General features: G+C 33.2%; 1 protein-coding gene across 2 annotated transcripts in view; it reads right to left on the bottom strand.

The window, feature by feature from the left end:
• Nucleotides 1–964: 964 nt before the first annotated feature.
• LOC136385530 (putative P2Y purinoceptor 10) overlaps nt 965–20,369 on the bottom strand; it is a 32,139-nt gene continuing 12,734 nt past the window's right edge. Inside the window, exons 2-3 of one of the 2 annotated variants that reach the window (XM_066356546.1) lie at nt 3,462–3,559; nt 965–2,768 (exon numbers count right to left, since the gene is read on the bottom strand). In XM_066356546.1, coding sequence (XP_066212643.1) covers nt 1,688–2,719 — 1,032 coding nt within the window. In that variant the 5' untranslated portion in view covers nt 2,720–2,768; nt 3,462–3,559 and the 3' untranslated portion in view covers nt 965–1,687. Of the gene's footprint in view, nt 2,769–3,461; nt 3,560–9,874; nt 9,948–20,369 lie in introns of those variants that run through there. The other variant, XR_010747838.1, reaches the window with a different exon arrangement.

Here is a 20,369-nt window from a genome sequence, read left to right as displayed (position 1 = left end):
TCTTTCATTAATGAGTTTAGAGAACTTGAGTTTTCCCCTGTTAATTTTTCCTCCCCCTGTGGTAGATGTTATCTGATTTTGTTTTGATAGGCAATAACTATTACAAAAGAATTCACATACACACAAAACAACATTTTGTGAATTTCCAGTCATATAAAAATAAGATAATATTTGATAAACACATTAGACAATTTTATCATTGATGGAACAAAATAGAGTGCACTTACACAAATCTAAATGGTAGAGTCTGCTACAAACCTAGGCTATATGCTATAGCCTATTGCTCCTAGGCTAAAAACTTATATAGCATGTCACAACAAAACAGAGCAACACATGATTAAATCAAACACAAGATGAAGTAATGCAATCAAGAGACAAGGTAAACATGAAATGTGTAAGCTTGCTGCCAGTGTAGCACAACATATTATTTTACAACATACACTTTTTTTATAAGTAGAAAGAGTACACTCTAAAATAATAATAAAAATAGTATAGTGAATACATAAACCAGTAACAGTCATTTATTATCATTATTAAGTATTACATACCACAGATAATTATATGTTACTTACTTTTTTATGACTGGCAGAACATAAGTTTCTTTGCACTAGCATCACCACAAAAACTATGTTGTGTTATGATGGCTACAATTTTATTAGGCAATAATAATTTTTCAACCCCACTATAACCTTAAGGGACCGCCATAATACATGTGGTCAACCATTGACAGAAACATTGTTATTCAGTGCACAACTGTAATTTTATAAAACTAACCACCGCTTTTTTAAATATTATTTTAATACAACTGATATATGAAATTTTAAGCTTCAAATAGAAATAGTTTTCTATTGATAGTGATTTGTACTACAAAATGATTTAACTGCGGTGATTTTAAAAATAATAATTTTTCATTTTCCATTTTAATTCACCAATGTTTTATTTCCAAATATATTTACCTGTGAGAAATGAGGTCTACTGAAAATCGATATGCATATGTGTAAATCTTTGTTTTTTAAATCTGTCAAGGAAAATTTTGACTGAGGTTGTATGTGGATTTATTAATCTAAGTAGACCATGGTATAATTGATTTTAACAAACACATGAAATATTTTCTGAATGAGTGCCAATATATAAATGAATTATTTGTTTTCCCGAGAGGAGAAAGAAAAAGTCTCAGAGATATTTCAAATTAGAAGAATATCAATTCTCAAAACTTTTATTAATATTAATAAACCTTTCTTCTTTAGTGTATGTTATTCAAGTAGTGTGTTAGTTTCTAAACAAAACCAAGACCATAATGCTTTCATGTACATTTTTAAGCCTTTCAAAAATTCACCCTTACATCTATCTGTTTTCAATTTACATTTTTTTGTATGTAGGTTTTTGTTTTAGTTGGTGAGAAGGTAAAAAGACTGGACCCATTGCTGAAAAACAGTTTTGCATTTCTTTTTGTTGCTCATCACTTTCTGTAAAGAAAAATATTTTTTCATGCTCTCCATAGAACAATATGTTCCCATTTGAACAGAAAATATTGCATAGATACCTACTTGAAAGGAGTAATTTTGAGAATGAAGGAAAGGGGGCTATGTTTTATTTAGGCAACCAACAACACTGTTTTTAAGAAAATTCTTCAAAGTGACATAGTTAAATTGATAGAGTATACAGATCATTCTTGTTAATTATTTGTTTATGTTGTCTTGGAATCATCCAAAAACTCAAGAGAGATAGTTTGAAGATCCTCCTTCTTCTGGTGAATTTTCTTGCATCTCACACATGACTGAAAAACCAGGACACCGTGTTCTGAAAATCTGTCACGAAATTCTGAGGTCATAAAATAATATACAACAGGATCAAGACAGCAATTCAGATTTGCAAGACACAGGGAAATTATATGGAAACACAGAGTACTCTTAATAAAGGAGCAATTTGAAAACACATCTTGCTTCACCATCATAAAAAGTGGAAAGTTCAGGTGGTAAGGGGTAAAACACACAATGAACACCACTGCACAAATCAGGACCATCCACAAAGCCCTTTTTCTCTCTTTTGTATTCTGAGGGGGAACTTGGAATTCTTGTAAAGATTTTCTTGTTTTCCATGTGCAATAAGTAATAATTATCACAGGTAATACAAACCCTCCAAGTTCAGCTACAGTTACCATGACAATGGAGGAAGCCATGTTAATATGTTGAAGCCCTAAATCAGCAAAGCAGGATTCAGTGTTGTTGGTTAAACCAGTACTTCTCAGAATTGGAAGTGGCAAACAAGCAGTGCCCACGATGACCCAGATGGCAGCACTGATGCCCACATCGTACCTACGCTTCCAGTCTCTGGCCCTGAAGGGCTTGAGGAGAAAGAAGCACCTTTGAAGGCTGATGCAGGTTAGGAAGCAAATGCTGGCATACATATTGAGATACTTTAGATAGAAACACAGCAGACAGAGGGTCCTCTGGAAAGGCCACTGGTGACTGATGTAGTAGTAAATCCGGAGAGGTAAGGACAGCACATGAGCAAGGTCAGCCACAGAGAGGTTGATCATGAAAATGATGGCTTTATTTTTCTTGCTGATGAAGCGGCACAGAATCCACAAGGCTGCACTGTTGGCCAGAAGACCAGGGATGAATATGAGAATGTAGGTGGTTGCATAGAGGGTGTACTGAAATGGCATTTGAAGATCAGTGCATTTTGCTCTTGTACTGTTTGTGCTGTTACTTCCCATCTTGAGGATTTATGTTCCTTTCTTAAGGAAAGCATCAGAGTGATGATTTCTGCACAAAATATAGTAAAAATAACGTCAAGGGCATGTCAGTCCATATTTGGGTATATATTGTCAATGGACCAAAATATATCTGTTTCCTACCAAAGTAGTATTTAAGTGTAACCTTTCATACATTCAAAAAGTCTTTTCTATGTAAACTAAAGATATCATGCCAATCCACAAGTGGATAACAGTATTTTGGAAAATATACTGAGGAATCCACAGGATCAGTATTTTGGCAATAACTTCAGGCAGGGTTTCCTTGATAGTCAGAGGGAGTAATCATAATTGTAGTGATAACAAGCAAGCAAGACTTCACTAAAGAATACCCCCAAACATACATTCCAACACTTGTGAGGGTTCTACATTTTAGGTTTTTAGCTGTCTCCATCTGTGTTGTACCTTTGAAATTTGCCATCAACTCCGGAAGAATGAAAAAATTAATTCATTTTTAACTACAATTCTGTCAGGGATTCGGTGAGTGCTGAGGTGAGTCTATAAAATTTTGGGAATGAAACATGGTATAAGAGCCTGGGAAATGGCTGTCAGATCTCCAGGTTTGGAAGGATAGGGGCTTGGAAAGATGGTACAATTCAGATGACCTTTGCCTTTTTCAAAATTTGACCAAGGACAAAATTAGTTCTGCTTATGAGTCCTGACACTCTAGAAGCTTCTGTCACTTTAAAGATCTATGTTTACTTACAGAATTATAGTAGCTTCAGATATTTGCATGTGTTGAGACTATTCTTGCATGCAATCATTTCAAGAAACTTCCAGAGTATGTGAAGAACTAATAGGTATCTGTTGGTAGATACAACAAAAGAGGCTATTTCTATTTCAGGTCTCAGGGAAAGCTCAGTGAAAAGTTATTAATATAGATGGTTACACTTTAAAATATTTTAAAGCATATGTGACATACTACATTATATTACTTTCAGTTGTACAACATAGTGGATTAGATATTTATGTACCCTGATAATACTAGTACCCATCTGACACCATACATATTATTATATTATTGACTATATTCCTTATGCTATATTTCACATCCCCATGCCTACTGTTATTATAACTGGTATTTTGTATTTCTTAATCTCTTTCACTTTTTGATCCATCCACTCCCCAGCTCTTCTCCTATCTAGTGGCCTTCAGTTTATTTTCTGTATCTATGAGTTTCTGTTTTGTTCCTTTATTTCATTCTTTAGATTCCATATATAAATGAAATCAAATGGTATTTGACTTTCTCTGACTTATTTCACTTAGCATAATACTCTCTAGGTCCATCTGTAATGTTGCAAATGGCAAAATTTCATTCTTTTTATGGTTGAGTAGTATTCTATTATATATAATATTTTAATGATTATAATATATATAATTTTATCTATTCATCAATCAGTGGACACCAAGGCTACTTTCTTTTTTTTCTATTTTCAATAATGATAAACTAAACATCAAGTGCATATATCTTTCTGAATTAGTGCTCTTGCTTTCTTTGAATACATACCTAGAAATAAAATTACTGGGTTATATGGTATTTTTATTTTCAATATTTCGATGAACCTTCATACTTTTTTCAATAGTGACTGTCCCAACTTACAATCTGATCAACAGTGCATGAGGGTTCCCATTTCTCCACATCTTCACCAATGCTTGTGATTTGTTGAATTTTTAATTAATAAGCATTCTGAAAGTTGTGAGGTGATAGTTCATTGTGGTTTTGATTTACATTTTTGTATGATTAGTAATACTGAGCATCTTTTAATATGTCTGTTGGCTATCTGCACATGTTCCTTAGAGAAATGTCTATTTTTAACTACTGTAATTGTTAGAAAGTTCTTTCCTTTACTGAGTCAAAATCTGTATCCTTGTCATTTCGACCTAGTCCTATCTACCAAAGCTAAATAAAATCCTGTTTTATATAAAAACTCTGCAAATATCTGAAGACATAAATCCTGTCTTCTCTCAAATCTTCCCTTGTTCAGGTTAGACATTAATTTCTAAAATAGCATTGTCCTAGCCCTGGCTGGTTGGCTCAGTGGTAGAGTGTCGGCCTGGTGTGCAAGAGTCCTGGGTTCGATTCTCGGCCAAGAAACAGAGGAGAAGTGCCCATCGGCTTCTCCACCCCTCCCCCTCTCCTTCCTCTCTGTCTCTCTCTTCCCCTCCCACAGCCAGGGCTCCATTGGAGCAAAGTTGGCCCGGACGCTGGGGGTGGCTCTATGGCCTCTGCCCTAGGTGCTAGAATGGCTCTGGTTGCTACAGAGCAATGCCCCAGATGGGCAGAGCATCGCCCCTTGGTGGGCATGCTGGGTGGTTTCCAGTCGGGCGCATGCGGGAGTCTGTCTGACTGCCTCCCCGTTTCCAACTTCAGAAAAATACAAAAAAATAAAAATAAAAAATAAAAGAAAATAGCATTGCCCTTGTTTGGATTTTTTTTTTTTTGGTAGGTGATCAGAACATTATTACTTTTGGCAAAAACCACTATACTACTGCTTATTTTAACCTTTAAAATGGCAATTTAAGTACCCGAATGTTTGATACTTTTAGGAAATAAAATTTATGTGTCCATTGTAGAAAAAATAAAGGATAAATGAAATTTTAATGTTTTCTTGTAATTTTTATTGCTTGCAAAAGCAGTTAGTTGGCTTTATTTTTTATGTAATTAGAGAGAAAATGAGACACAATCAACCTTAACTATTTAAAGGAGCATAGGGTCTAAGAAAGTGCCTATACAACCCCAAACACAACCAGTTAAAACATTTTAATATTCAGTTAACCCACACAATTCACACAATACCAAACAGCCTATTTGGTGCTTTTGCACTGATTTACATGGGACTTTCAAATAGACTGTATTTACTAGCTGACACTTTGTTTCAGTCAAACAATCAGCTCATTCAAGTAAACAACTACTTTGAGTGTTGTTGCAACTGAGTTGACTATTTTGCTGAATTGACCAGTTTGTCTAGCAAGCTGTAAATATTGAAAACACTATCTTTTTGTAGTTTGTTTATCCACTGAACTAACTAAAATAATTTATCTCATGTTCTGCTAGTTAGAGTAAAGAAAAAAAATGTGTACTTGGACCTGAATTATTTTTAAAATAAAGTTTAGGGAATAATTCATATACATAAAGTCTTCCCTGATTTTCTTTGATTTTGTTATAATAACAGTTAATAAGCACTGAATGACTACTTCGGGAAAGATGTAATATTAAGTACCTTATGCACACTGTCAATCACTCTCAGAAATCCTATGAAATAGTAAAATATTACCACTATTTTATAGATGAGGAAACAAGCCCTAAGAAAGGCAAGGCTCACTTCCTCCACGAAACTTTCCTGGACATCTCCAAACCACAGGTCAATCTTATGAATTTATAAGATCTATAGTTCTGATTATTTTCTTTGGAAAGTGTGTACTTAATATACCTAACATGACTTTCCATAGAGCCTATTCTGTTGCCATAAATAGTGCAATCTCATATACACCTAAAATGAATTATTACTTCTTATTTTCCTCCTTAGTAAAGTGTCTTGACACAGTTTGTGTCCACTAAGTGTTCATTGTGTGAATGACTGGATGCAGGATGACGGGATAAATCGGGGGCTGAGCACGGGGAGGTGAATCCCATTAAGAAGAAGTGAATGAGTGTCTGGGGAATTAGAATTTGGCTGTGATGTTTGATTTCACCACCAGGTGTCATAAGTATACCAACGTTCAAATATCTTGCTAATTCACACATAATTTGTTTTAAAATTCAATTAAGAGAGAAACCATATAAAGGAGAGAAGTAGAAACAACTACTTGTGCAACTGCAGAAAAGGAATCCTTTAATACATATTTTAAAGAATTTGGATTATTTTCAGCCTCCATGCTTTCTCATATAGTTCTCTAAGGTTGGTTTCTAAATTTATTATAAATTCCTAGAATATTAGAGCTGTAAAACTCCATCAAGATCTTCTGATCTTGCTACTTTTATAGATGAGAAAACAAAGACCAAAAAACAGGGAAATTACAATTTCCAAATTCACACAGAGAATTACTGGCAAAGGCTGAACCATGAATCTCTTGCTTCTAACTACAGAACAATTTTTATTTTCCCAAGAAATTTTAATATTAAAACCATATTTCTTTAATTACATAATAATAACACAAACTTTCAAAAATAAATGTATGCTAGATTTTAGAATACTAACCTTGACAATGAACTGTTATAAAAGAGATTAGTTCTTTCCAAATCTTTCAGGACAAATACAAGTGTTTTTAAAAACAAAATGAGTGTCCTTAGTCCCTAATGATAACTTTGTGGAAAAATCTGCTTAAAAGTCTTTTATTAGGTTGTTTTTATGCTTTCATTATTTTTTACACAAGTAGAGAGTTTTACGTTAAAAAATAGAGATAAAAAACCCAAAATACATAATTATATATTATCAATATTTCCATTGCTAACATACTGGTGTATAATATTCTACTCCTTTTAAGCCTATAGAACTATAAATGAATGCATATATATATATATATATATATTAACAAAAATTTACCATATTAACATACTTTTTACTATTTTTCCATAATCATAATTTGTATTCAATCATATTATAATTATAAATATAGTGTCTGTCAGCAAGTAGGTATCTATGTAATCATTTTGATGCAGCCTTAGAATTTCACCAGAATTATGTACTATAATTTATTTATCTAGTTGATATTGAGCTTTATTCTCATTTTTACACTATTAGAAACAATAGCTTGATAAACATTCTTATGCACCCATTTTTGTACATTTGAATAACTATTTCCTTTGAATAAACTATTTAAAGTGGAATTTCTAAGATTTTGATGTATAATGCCTCCAGAAATACATCTTATATGGAATTCCAAAACTGGTATTCTTCACAATGTCAGATTTATTGGTATTCCATATATGTCATATTCTTTTTAGCTAGAGGAAGAAGTATGGTATACAAAATTCTGACCCATTCTTTGAGGTCTACCTCAAAGTAACTTTATCTGCCTAGTAACAAATCAATTCAGAGAGAATTTATTATTTCCACTTTAATACAATGATTTTCCAACTTCAGCATGTTTTAGAATTATCTGGAGGGTTATCCACGCACAGATTTTCTGCTTCAGTAGGTCTAGGTAAGGGCCCAAGAATTTACACTTCTAAAAGTTCCATGTGGTCCAAGGACCACATGTTGAAAACCATTTCCCTAAAAAACTATTTATATCAGCAAGGATCATGTGTTACCTGAGAAAGCATATATTAACTCCTCACAGAAAAATGTGAATCATTTAATTAATGCTATAGACTGAACGTTTGAATGTTTATGTGCCCATCAAATTCATATCTTGAGACCTAATCCCCAATGTGATGGTATTTGGAGTTAGGGCCTTTTGAAGGTGATTAGGTCATAACTCCTTGCTCTTTTCACCTGTGAGGAGGCCACTGTCTATGAGCCAGGAAGCTGATTCTCACCAAACACTAAAACTGATGGTGTTTTAATTTTGGACTTTTCAACATCCAGAAGTGTGAGAAGTAAATGTTTTTTAAACAACTCAGTTTATGATATTTTTGTTATAGCAGTCCAAACAGAATAAGACAATAATATGTTCTTTTCCACCTTGAAAGAAGATACATATGAAATTTTGTAACGTAATTTTCTTTTCTTTTTTTTTCTATTTTTTTTCCCAAAGTTAGAAGTGAGGAGGCAGTCAGACAGACTCCCACATGCACCCGACCAAGATCCACCTGGCATGCCCACCAGGTGGTGATGCTAGGCCCATCTGAGGCCTTGCTTCATTGCAGCCAGAGCCATTCTAGCGCCCAGGTCAACTTTGCTCCAGTGGAACCTTGGCCGCAGGAGGGGAAGAGAAAGATAGAAAGAGGAGGGGGAAGGGTGGGAAGCAGATGGGCACTTCTCCTGTGTGCCCTGACTGGGAATTGTACCTGGGACTTCCACACGACAGACCAACACTCTACCGCTGAGCCAACCGGAGGGCCGTGACATAATTTTCTTAACTGTGTAGTACAAGTTGGCCAATTTACCTTCATTCCATTATTTTTCTTGTCTTGGTTATGCGGAAGAAAAATGGTAGTAAAACAAAACAAAAATGATGATAAAAACATTGCATTGTGTTTGAGTTTTAGAAAACAATAAGGATTTCTTTGTTTAAAAAATCTGCAGTTCTCTTAATGCTGTGATAAAAAGTGAATTTTTAAATACTTATTTTTACCACAATTCATCGTTTGGAAAAAAACCTAATAAAATTATCTGAAACATTTATATCCAACTAATTTAAATTAAAAAGCATTATTAATTTTCAGAATAAGCACTTATTTATGGCTTATAAAATCTGTTTTTAAAATCTAAAACTCCTAAAAGATAAAATATGTATATAGATCAGTAAATTACCACCTCAGAATTTCTATATTTTTCTGCTTTGTTGTCAAAAGCAAAAAACAACTAAGATCAACCAAAGGAAAAATGCATTTGTTTCAAGATCTTTCATTAGCTTTTTAAGTTGGATTCATTCAGTAGTATTGGTTAATAAAATCATACAGTTTTCAACTTCATCAAAGTTATTTTTTAGATATGAATAAGAAATAACAACTTTTCCAGACATATAGAAGTTGAGGAAATGTATCACCAGAAAACCCCCATTGCAGGAAATACTCAAAGGGGTTATTTTACCTGATACAAAGAACAAAACAACACAAAATTACTAGTAAAAGCTTCAACAAGCTTAAAATATAAACAAGGATAATCTGTGGCAACAAAAACAAAAGAATAAGAGATAAAGTTCTGAATTAACAAAGGAGTACGGAGGGAAAGCACATTCATAAAATAAAGGACTATTGTATATATTAAAATTTTTTCCACAATAACCTAATGGTAACCACATACCCATACAATAAAACCCTGATATACATAGCTTAAAAAAAGAAGAAACAAAAGAAAGAAGTATGGAACACCACCAAAATAAAATATCTGAAAAACACAAAGGAATAAACCAAAAGACACATAAAGCTACCATTAAAAAACATAAAATGGCTATAGGAAATTTTCAGGCATTAATAATTACCATAAATGTAAATGGACTGAACTTACCAATAGAGATATAAAGTAGCAGATTGGATCAAAAACCAAAACGCAACCATAAGCTGCCTTCAAAAGACATATTTAAGCTGCAAGGACAAAAGTAGATTCAAAGTAAAAGGTTGGAAAACAATTCTCCAAGCAAATAATACCCAAAGCAAATAGCCATATATATATATATATATATATATATATATATATATATATATATATATATATATATATATATATCTGACAATATTGATTTTAAGACAACAAAGGTAACAAGAGACAAAGATGGATATTTTATGATGATGACGGGACACTACATCAAGAAGATAAAACATTTCTTAATATACATTCACTGAATCAGGGAGCACCAAAATACATGAAAAAACTACTAACAGAACTAATATTACATTTACAGCTCTAGATAGATCATCCAAACAGAGAATCAATAAAGAAATATTGGTCTTAAATGACACACTAGAGCAAATGAGCATAATAGACATTTATAGAACCTTTCATCCCAGAATGTCAGATTATACATTCTTCCCAGTGCACAAGGTTTCAAGTCTAGAACTCAAGAAAACATCATCTACACTGCAGGGGTCTCAAACTCAACTCAGCATGTGGGCCACAGAACAAGATCACAGCCGTTGGGCGGGCCGCAATAGGTCTACAAAAGGCAACTGTTACGCAACACTTTTCTCACTGCAGTTGAAAACAAAAAAAAAAAAAATCAGTACAACAAGCACAATCGTACATACAGTTTACTCAGTGTCACAAAACGACCAGAAACTGTAGTTCGCATCACAACTGCTGTTAACTAAGCTAATATCTAGCTAGGATGCTAGAGAAATGAAAAATACAAGTAGGCCCCTAGGCTTACTTAATTTTATCCAAAATATTTTGAACTTCGTGGATTAGTCTGCGGGCCGCGAGTTTGAGACCCCTGAACAGCCTGCATCCTGTGCTCACCACTTAAAATCAAGTCTCTTTTCATTGCCATTTATGTCACCTTTGCCCACATTCACCTCCCCCACCCCACTTTCCTTATGGTTATTACCATATTTTTGTCTGTGTTTATGTGTCATATATACACTTTTTTTTTCTTTTTTCTTCCCCTTTTCTCACCCAGCCCCCCTCCAAGTCCCCTCCCCCTATAACTACCAGCCTGTTCTAGATATTTAAGATTTTATATATATATATAAAATTTTATTTATTTATTTTTAAGTAAGAGGAAGGAGATAGACTCCCACATGCATCCCAACTGGGATCCACCTGGCAACTCCTTTCTGAGGATGATGCTCAAATCAAACAAGCTATACTCAGTACCTGAGTCCAATGCTCAGAACAATTGTACTACTGGCTGCAAGAGGGGAAGAGAGAGAGGGGGGAAGAGAGAGGGGAGAAGAGAATCAAATGGTCAGTTCTCATGTGTGCTTGACCAGGAATCAAATCCAGGACATCCAAACACCAGAATAATGCTCTATCCACTGAGCAAAACAGCCAGGAGTCAGGTATCTAAGTTTACGTTTTACTTGTTTAAACATTTTCTTGATTACATTCTACATATAAATGAGATCATGATATTTGTTTTTCTTTTTTAAATTTTTTAAAGATTTTATTTATTCAGTTTAGAAAAGAGAGAGAGCGAGAAGTGGAGGAACAGGAAGCATCAATTCTTATATGTGTCTTGACCAGGCAAACCCAGGGCTTTGAACCAGTAACTTCAGCATTCCAGGTCTATGCTTTATCCACTGCACCAGCACAGATCAGGCTTGTCTTTCTTTTAATGGCTTATTTCACTTAACATAATAATTTCCAGGTCTATCCATGCTGTCACAAAAGGTTATAGTTTCTTCCTTTTTTACAGCTGAGTAGTACTGCATTGGGTAAATGTATCACAGCATTATTATGCACTCATCCACTAATGGGCACTTGAGATATTTCCAGATGTTGGCTATTGTAAATAAGGCTGTCAGGAAAATAGGGGTGCATATATATACAGGGGATCTTTGAGTTATGGCAGTCTCAACATATGATGTTTCAAGTTTACAATGCTCACTACCATAAAAATTTTAAAAATCGAGACGTGAGTGTTTCAGGTTACTCCATTAGTATATTTATGGATTACCTGGGTGAACTAGTTTGGTTGAACATGGCAGAATAATATGCAGTAACATGGCATAAGAGTGAGGAAGTTGACGTCCCCCAGTATGATGCTGACCTACACCATTTTGGACTGTTAAAAGCACAAGTGTCCTGACCTGTGGTGGCGCAGTGGATCAAGCGTTGACCTGGAATGCTGATGTCACCGGTTCAAAAGCTTGGGCTTGCCTGGTCAAGGCACATATGGGAGTTGATGCTTCCTGCTCCTCTCCCCTTTCTCTCTCTCTCTCTCTGTCTCTCTTCTCTAAAAAAATGAATAAATAAAAAATAAAAATAATTTAAAAATTACTATTTTAAAAAAAAGCGCAAGTGTTCTGTTTCTGTTAAGCTAGGTTATGTTTCGACTTACACTAAAATTTGGGTTACGTCACAGTCATAGGAATGAAACTGTGTTGTAAGCCAAGGACTCCCTGTCTATATAAATATATATATTTATATATATATATAACTTTTTAAATTATTTTTCAGGTTTCTCTAAATACATTCCAAGAAGTAAGATCACTGGATCAAAAGGCATTTTCATTTTTAATGTTTTGACATAAAACTATACTGTTTTCCTCAGTGGTTGCAAGAGTCTTCATTAGCACCAACAGTGTACTTTTCTTCACATCCTCAGCAGCATTTGTTTGTTGACTTATTAATGATAGTCCTGCTGATAGGGGTGAGGTAACATCTCATTGTGGTTTTAATTTGCATCTTTGATAATTAGAGGCATTGAGCATTTTTATGTCTATTTGTCATCGGTATGTTCTCTTTGGAGCACTGTTTATTCATATCCTTTGCCTATTTTTTAAATTGGGTTGTTTGTCTTCTTGATGTTGAGTTTTATAAGTTCTTTATAAATTTTGTCTATTAACTACTTATCAGATGTATAACTGGCAGATATGATCTCCCGTTCGGTGAGTTGCTTTTTAATATTTTGTTAGTTTCTTTCACTGTGCAAAAACTTTTAGTTTGATGTAGTCACATTTATTTTTTTTCCCTTTATTTCCCTTGCCAAAAGAGACATATTGGCAAAAATATTGCTACAAGAGATGCCTGATATTACTGCCTTTGATTTCTTCGAGAATTTTTATGGTTTTGTAACTTACATTTAAATCTTTTATCAATTTTGAGTTTATTTTTGTAAGTGGTGTAAATTGGTAATCTAGTTTCAGTTTTTGCAGGTACCTGTCCAATTTTCCTAACACTATTTATTGATGAGATGGTCTTTATTATATTGTATGTCTTTGCCTTCTTTATCAAATAATAATTGACTGTAAAATGTTGATTTTTATTGGGCTCTCTGGTCTATTCCATTGACGTTTATGTCTATTTTTTTGTTTGTTTCTTTGTTTTTGCCAGTACCATGCTGTTTTTATTACTGTGGCCTTGTAGGATTATTTTCTATCAAGTAGTGTCATACCTCCAAATTTGTTCTTTCTCAAGATTCCTGAAGCTGTTCAAGGTCTTTTGAGGTTCTGCATAAATTTTTGGAATATTTGTTTTAAATCTGTGAAATATGCAGTTGATATCTAATAGGAATTATATTGAATTTATAGATTGCTTTCAGTGGTACTGACTTTTTTAAAGATTGTATTTATTCATTTTAGAGAGAGGAGAAAGAGGGACGAGAGAGAGAGAGAAGGAGGTGAGGAGCAGAAAGCATCAACTCCCATTTGTACCTTGACCGGGCAAGCCCAGGGTTTCAAACCGGTGACCTCAGTGTTTCAGGTCAATGTTTTATCCTGGTCAGATAAGTAGTACTGACATTTTAATGATTTAAATTTTTCCAATCCATGAACACTGTATATGTTGCCACTTATTTGTATCTCCCTCAATTTCTTTCTTCAGTGTCTTATAATATTCTGATTACAGGTCTTTTACCTCCTTGGTTACATTTATTCTTAAGTATTGTATTTTTTATGCAATAGTAAATGAGATTATCTTCTTAATTTCTCTTTCTGATAGTTCTTTATTGGTGTATAAAAATCTCACCAATTTCTTAATATAGATATTAATTTTGCATTCTGCTACTTTACTGAATTCATTTGTCAGTTTTATTTATTTATTTTTTTGGTGGAGTCTTTAAGGTTTCTATGTACAGTATCATTTCATCTGTCACTAATGACAGTTTTAGTTCTTTTTATCCAATTTGAATGCCTTTTACTCCTTCTTCTTGTATGATTGCTGTGGCTAGAACTTTCAGTACTATGTTGAATAAGAGTGGTCAAAATGGACATCTTGATCTTGTTCCTATTCTTAAGGAAAACATTTTCAGTTTTTACACATTGACAAAATCTTACACTTTGTTGAGCTACATCTGATTTCATTTTCAAAAGGAAAAATAGTTGTTTTACCCCAGAAATTGGAGAAGCTTATACTCCTTTTCCCACATTTACCTATTTAAAATTATTTTTTATGTGATTATGATATGTTTTTAATTCATTTTTTTATCTTTTTCTTAAGAGACACACAGTGTAGTAGCTCAGGCTTTGAAGTCAGACAGACTAGAGTTTGAATCTAAGTTTCTCTGTTTATAAGTTGCATTTCTTAATATATCTGATCCATAGTTCCCTCCACTGTAAAATGTTTCTGTGTTCTTTCAAAGAAATAAGATAATATATACAATGTACCCATTGGGTGCACAGTAATATTGCAACAACTGCTTTATTATTCTAATGTGTTTTGTATATTTTCTCAAATTTGTGAAATAAAGTGAAATACAAATACAGTTTAATACTCAGTTCTAGTACTGTATACCCCAGGAAGCTGAATTTTTTTAGTTTTAGTTAACTTCAATTTTCTTGGCATTTCTGAAGTATCTAGCAAATTATCCTACATGACATCAATATTTAATAACAATTAAATCAATTGAACATGTAATATGTGACAACCACTTCACATATATTCTATCATATAATCCTCATGGCAATCTCATAAGAAAGGTATGTACTTTCATTATGCCTATTTGACCATTAATAAATAGTCAAAATTTTACTTATACATTATTACCTCCTACTAATGCATTATTTGTTATTGTGTCTGAAGCATGGATAATGAGTTGCAAGTCCTTTGGCAAACATCTTTTATTTCCACTGAAACACAGACTACATAGTAGTAGACAGAGAAACTTACTGGGGAAATCCCTCTTCAAGCATCCTTGGCTTGATCACTAGCATTTCCAGGATTTTCCTAGTTTTCCTTCATAATCATATACACTGCTCAAAAAATTAGAGGATCAAAGAATGTGCAGATACTTCAGTACTTTCAACCTTTTGTATAGTGCATTTTCAGCAATGAAATAAAAATTGGTTTTGTATCTTATTTACATACTCGAACAACTTTCTTTGACATGTCCCTTGCTTTTACGATGTTCTTGTTTAATATAAAAAAAATCAAATGCTTCTTTTTTATCGCTTCATATTCATTTTGAAATATCTCCTAATTTCTGTGAGCAATATAGTTAAACTATATTCTCTGGAGACTCTGATTTTAAAAATTGCTTTAAAAGTCCAGAGCTACATTTATATTATTTAAAGTGTTCTGCTTTTCATGAAATACTGCCTCTGTAAATGGATTTTAGATAGATTGTAATCCATGTAGGCTAGAGACCACATCCTCTTTCCTGCAACTGCAAGACAATGAATATTTCCCACCTCTGCCTGTCAATGCTTGCTAGAGACAGCTGCATGTTTCAGATAACAAAAAGCTTAGGAACAGAATAGTCTCACCACCATGGTTCCTCTTATGCTGTGTCTGAGTTTCATGTTTCTTCCTGGGGAATGAGCCAACAGAGGTGGTTGGTTTCAGAGCACTAATTCTTCAGAAGGTTAGCAACAACAGCTGTAGTAAGTTGCCAGCTTAAGTATGGCATCACTCATTGACCCAAGTTATGAAAGATTCTACTCACAAAAAAAAAAATTTTAAACCTCTTGAATCTTCACATTCATGATCTCATTTGGGAAGGCACAAACACATATTGTTGAAGCAACTTGCTTGGGAATAAATAACCCCATTATTATTTGACTTTGAAATAAAGCTAAATTATCAGACTTTCACTCTCATATTCTTTCTACTTCACTTAGCTGCCTCCCTGATAGAAAAGTGCTATGTGACCCTCCCACAAACAGGTTCACTGATGGTAGAGGAAGAAATTGAACTGATGACTTGTGGTACAAGAAGAAGAGGGATAGATATTGATAGGAATTTTCAAATAAAATGGATTTAGGTAATGGAAACATAACATAAGCAACCATTCAAATGCCATAGAAATGTTTACTTGTAATTTATTTACTTTTATTGATCAATGCCACCCCATTAAATATAATTTTCTAAATAAAATTATAAATAAAAAATTAAAATAGCATTCTCAATCCTTCTCCACTTATAGCAGTCATTCTTTGGAGTAAACACTGGATTTAGGGCCCTTTGCCTAGTTATCTACTGTCATGTGCCTTCAAGTGCAAATCCTTATTTTAACCATAGACCAAAAGTTTCCCTTGAAATATAATGAGTATTAATTAATTAATGAATACTATAACAAGAGACAAAGAAGCTCATTATATAATCAAAAGGATTTAACAATTGTAAACATATAAGCATACAACATTAGAGCACTTAACTATTTTAACCAAATACTAACATGTCTAAATAGAGAAATGGAAACCAATGCGATAATAATAAGAGAATACAATATTTCACTTTAACAATGAGTGCCTCAAACAGACAGAAAACCAATGAGGAAATGTTGGTCTTGAACTGTTAGCATGGGTAAATAGTATTACTAAAGAAGGGGAGCAAATGGAATCAGAAATTAAACTTAATAAACTAGGGAGCTGAGTTGGACATTAAGCCTGATGATTTACTAAGAAGCTTTAACCACAGCATCAGCTGCCTATGACTTAAACTCCAAAGTGGGCTCCCTGGGTGACAAGTAGCCATTATCCAAGATTACTGAGGGAGAGACAAAACAATAAAGGGAAAACTGAGCACATGAGCAGTAGAAACCAGGATGGCACAGGGCAGGTGTTTCTACTTTGATATATGTGTAGTAGGAACTAAGATGGCCACCTAAAGAGGAGGAGCTTAGCTTGGGAAAGGATCAAATTGGATAAAGTAAACAGAATCCTGAAAAATCTAGAGAAAAGATTGTTTAGATGGAGGACCCAGCACAATCAGCTAAGAAACAGGAGAGAGATTGGTTAATTATAAGAAAGCTTACCCTTTCCTAAGCTGGACATACAATAATCAAAATTTACAAAAGCCTATTTTGGTAACACACATCAACTGTTGGTTCTCTTGTGTTTTTCTCTCTCTTGCAGTGCAGTGGGCTTGCAGCTGGGTGTAGGGTCAAGGGTGAGCAGGCTCCAAGTGTGGGCCTGGCTGCCACAGCACAGAACTAACAAACCACAGCCAAGGACAGAGACTAAACTAGCCAGATGTGGAAAGACACTTGAGCTGGACTAAACTTTGGCATGGACTAAACGGAACTATGAAATTTTGAATGCCCTAGTGATGCTGGGCTCATGGCACTGAATCTCTGGACCCCAGTCTTTTTTATGTGTTTGGTGAAAATAAAGCTATACGATTGTAATTCCACACTGAGATGGAGCTTGAGCCACCTAGTCATAGATGAGACACTGTACACCTGGTGATAGTTTTTTATTTCTACTCCAATAAATCTTACCACTACAGCTCATCATCCCATGTGTGAGTCCCCAAAATGCTTTTCTTGCAACTCCATAGAAGAACGCCATTTCCACTGACAATGAAACTATATCTTACAGCAAATGAATCTAAAATGTATAGGGAGAGAACATTTCAGCTTGACAGCAGCAAAATAGAATATTCATTAGTGCATATGGAACATTCTCCAGGATAGATGATATGTTAGGTCACAAAACAAGCCTTAGCAAATACAAAATGATTGAAATCATGCCAAGTATATATATATATATATTCTATGTTATATATATATTAATTCTATGTTATATATTATATATATTGATTATATCAAAACATATAGAATGCAACATAAGCAGAAAAGTGAATAATTATTATAGTGATAAACTCTTACACTAAGAAAGAAAAAGGATCTTAAACAACCTAACATTCCTCAAGAATCTAAAAATAAGAAGTTAAACCCAAACTTAATAAAAGAAAGGAAATAACAAAGGTCAGAGAAAAATAAATTAAATACAAATTACAAAAACAATAAAATAGATCAAAGAAGTTAAGTGCTGTTTATTTTTTTTAGAACACAAAATTGACATTTATCTAGAATAAGGGAAAAGGAGATGAGTCTCAGGTAAATATAATAAAATAATAGAGGAAACATTACAACTAATATCACAGAAATAAACATAAAAGAAAATAATGCATAATCATATGCCAAAAAATTATAAAACTAAGAAGAAACAAATGTATTTCTTGATACAACCAATCAAAACAGAAGTGTGAAGGAATAAAAAGTCTGAACAGATCAATAATAAGTAAAGAGAATCAGTAATCAAAAATTTGCCAACACAGAAAAGCCCAAGATCAGATGGTTTTACTGGTGAATTCTACCAAACATTTAGAAACAAATTAATGAAAATTATTCTAAAACTCTTCCAAGAAATTAAAGAAAAGAAAATACTCACAAATTCATTGTATGAAACCAGAATTTTCCAATACCAAAGCAGGTAAGGATATCAAAAGAAAAGAAAACTATAGACCAACATTCCAGATGAATATACATTCAAAATTTCTGAACAATATAGTAGGAAACTAACTTCAATAGCACATTAAAAGATCATACACTCTATTGAAGAGAATTTTATCCCTGAGATGAAAGGAAGATTTAAGATATGAAAATTAATAAATGTGATGTATCACATTACTACAGTAAAAGGTAAAAATAATATGATTATCTTAATTGATACAGAAACAGCATTGGAAAAAAGTCAACATCCATTAATAAAAACAATTTTTTCTCAACAAGTTAGTAAAGTAAGAATATATCTCAACATAAGGAATATACCTGCCCATACCTTATTTCCCCATGTATAAGATGCACTTTTTAAGAAAAATGTGGGGTCTAAAAACTGGATGCATCTTATACAGTAGTTGTAGATTTTTTACTTCTATTTCCCGCTTTTTTGCACTTGTTTTTGTGCTCATTGTTGAAGACAGTGATTCATCATCAGACACAGATGAAGACAAGCTAGTGGATAGGATTTTTGACAGTGATGTGGAGTTGTATGAATTTTATGATGAATAAAACTTAGTTTGATAACTTTATGTAATACATTTTTTTTTCAAATTTCAGGCTCCAAAATTAAGGTGTGTCTTATACATGGGAGCATCTCATACATGAGTAAATATGGTACATGACAAATCCACAGCTAAAATCATAGTCAGTGGTGAAAGATTCACAGTTTTCTTCTAAAATCAGGAACAAAGGAAGAGGGCCCACTCTCACAATTTCTATTCATTTTAGTAAGGAGGTTCTAGACAGAGCAATAAGGCAAGAAAAAGAAATAAAAGGCAAGCAAACAAGAATATAAAGTGGGAAATTTTCTCTGGTTGCAGAACACATAACCTTATATATAGAATATTATAAAGAGTTCTCCAAAACAGTATTAGAATTAACAAATTTAGTAAAGTTTACAACACAAATCAGCATACAAAACATTGTGTTTCTATGTACTAACAAAAAACTACTTGAAACAGAAATAAAGAAGACAATCCTTTTTACAATAGCACCAAAAAATATTGAAAACTTAGGGATAAACAATGAAGGAAGTGAAAGATCTATGTAATCAAACTATAAGACTTTGATAAAAGAAAGTGAAGAAAACACAAAATGGATATATCACATGTTCATAAATGATAAGAATTAATATAATTAAGTTTACTAAAATATCTATAATTACCAAGGTGATCTATATACCAAAGCAACCTCTATCAGAATTCCAAAAGTATGCCCTGGCTGCATAGCTCAGTTGGTTAGAGCGTAATCCCAACATGCTAAACTTGTGGGTTCAATCCCCAGTCAAGACACTACAAGAATGAACTGGTGAATGCACAAATAAGTAGAACAACTTGTTTCTATCTCTTTCTCTCTCTCTCTCTCAAATCAATCAATCAATAAATTCTTTTAATTTCAAAATCATTTATAACTGAAATTAAAAAAAATTTTTTTGAAAAGTCATGCAGAACACTGAACAGCCAAAACAATCGTAAGAAAGAACAAAGCTAGAAGCATTATACTTTTTGATTTAAAACTATATTATAATTCAATATTACTCAAATAACATGTTACTAGCATAAAGACTGATATATATACCAATGAATAAAATCAAGAGCCAGGTAAAAATTCTACATACTTACAT

The sequence above is a fragment of the Saccopteryx leptura genome, chromosome X (genome assembly GCF_036850995.1).
Source record: "Saccopteryx leptura isolate mSacLep1 chromosome X, mSacLep1_pri_phased_curated, whole genome shotgun sequence".
In the NCBI taxonomy this organism is placed as follows: domain Eukaryota; kingdom Metazoa; phylum Chordata; class Mammalia; order Chiroptera; family Emballonuridae; genus Saccopteryx; species Saccopteryx leptura.
The sequence above is the reverse complement of the archived record's forward strand: the minus strand, read 5'-3'. Positions and strand labels throughout refer to the sequence as shown.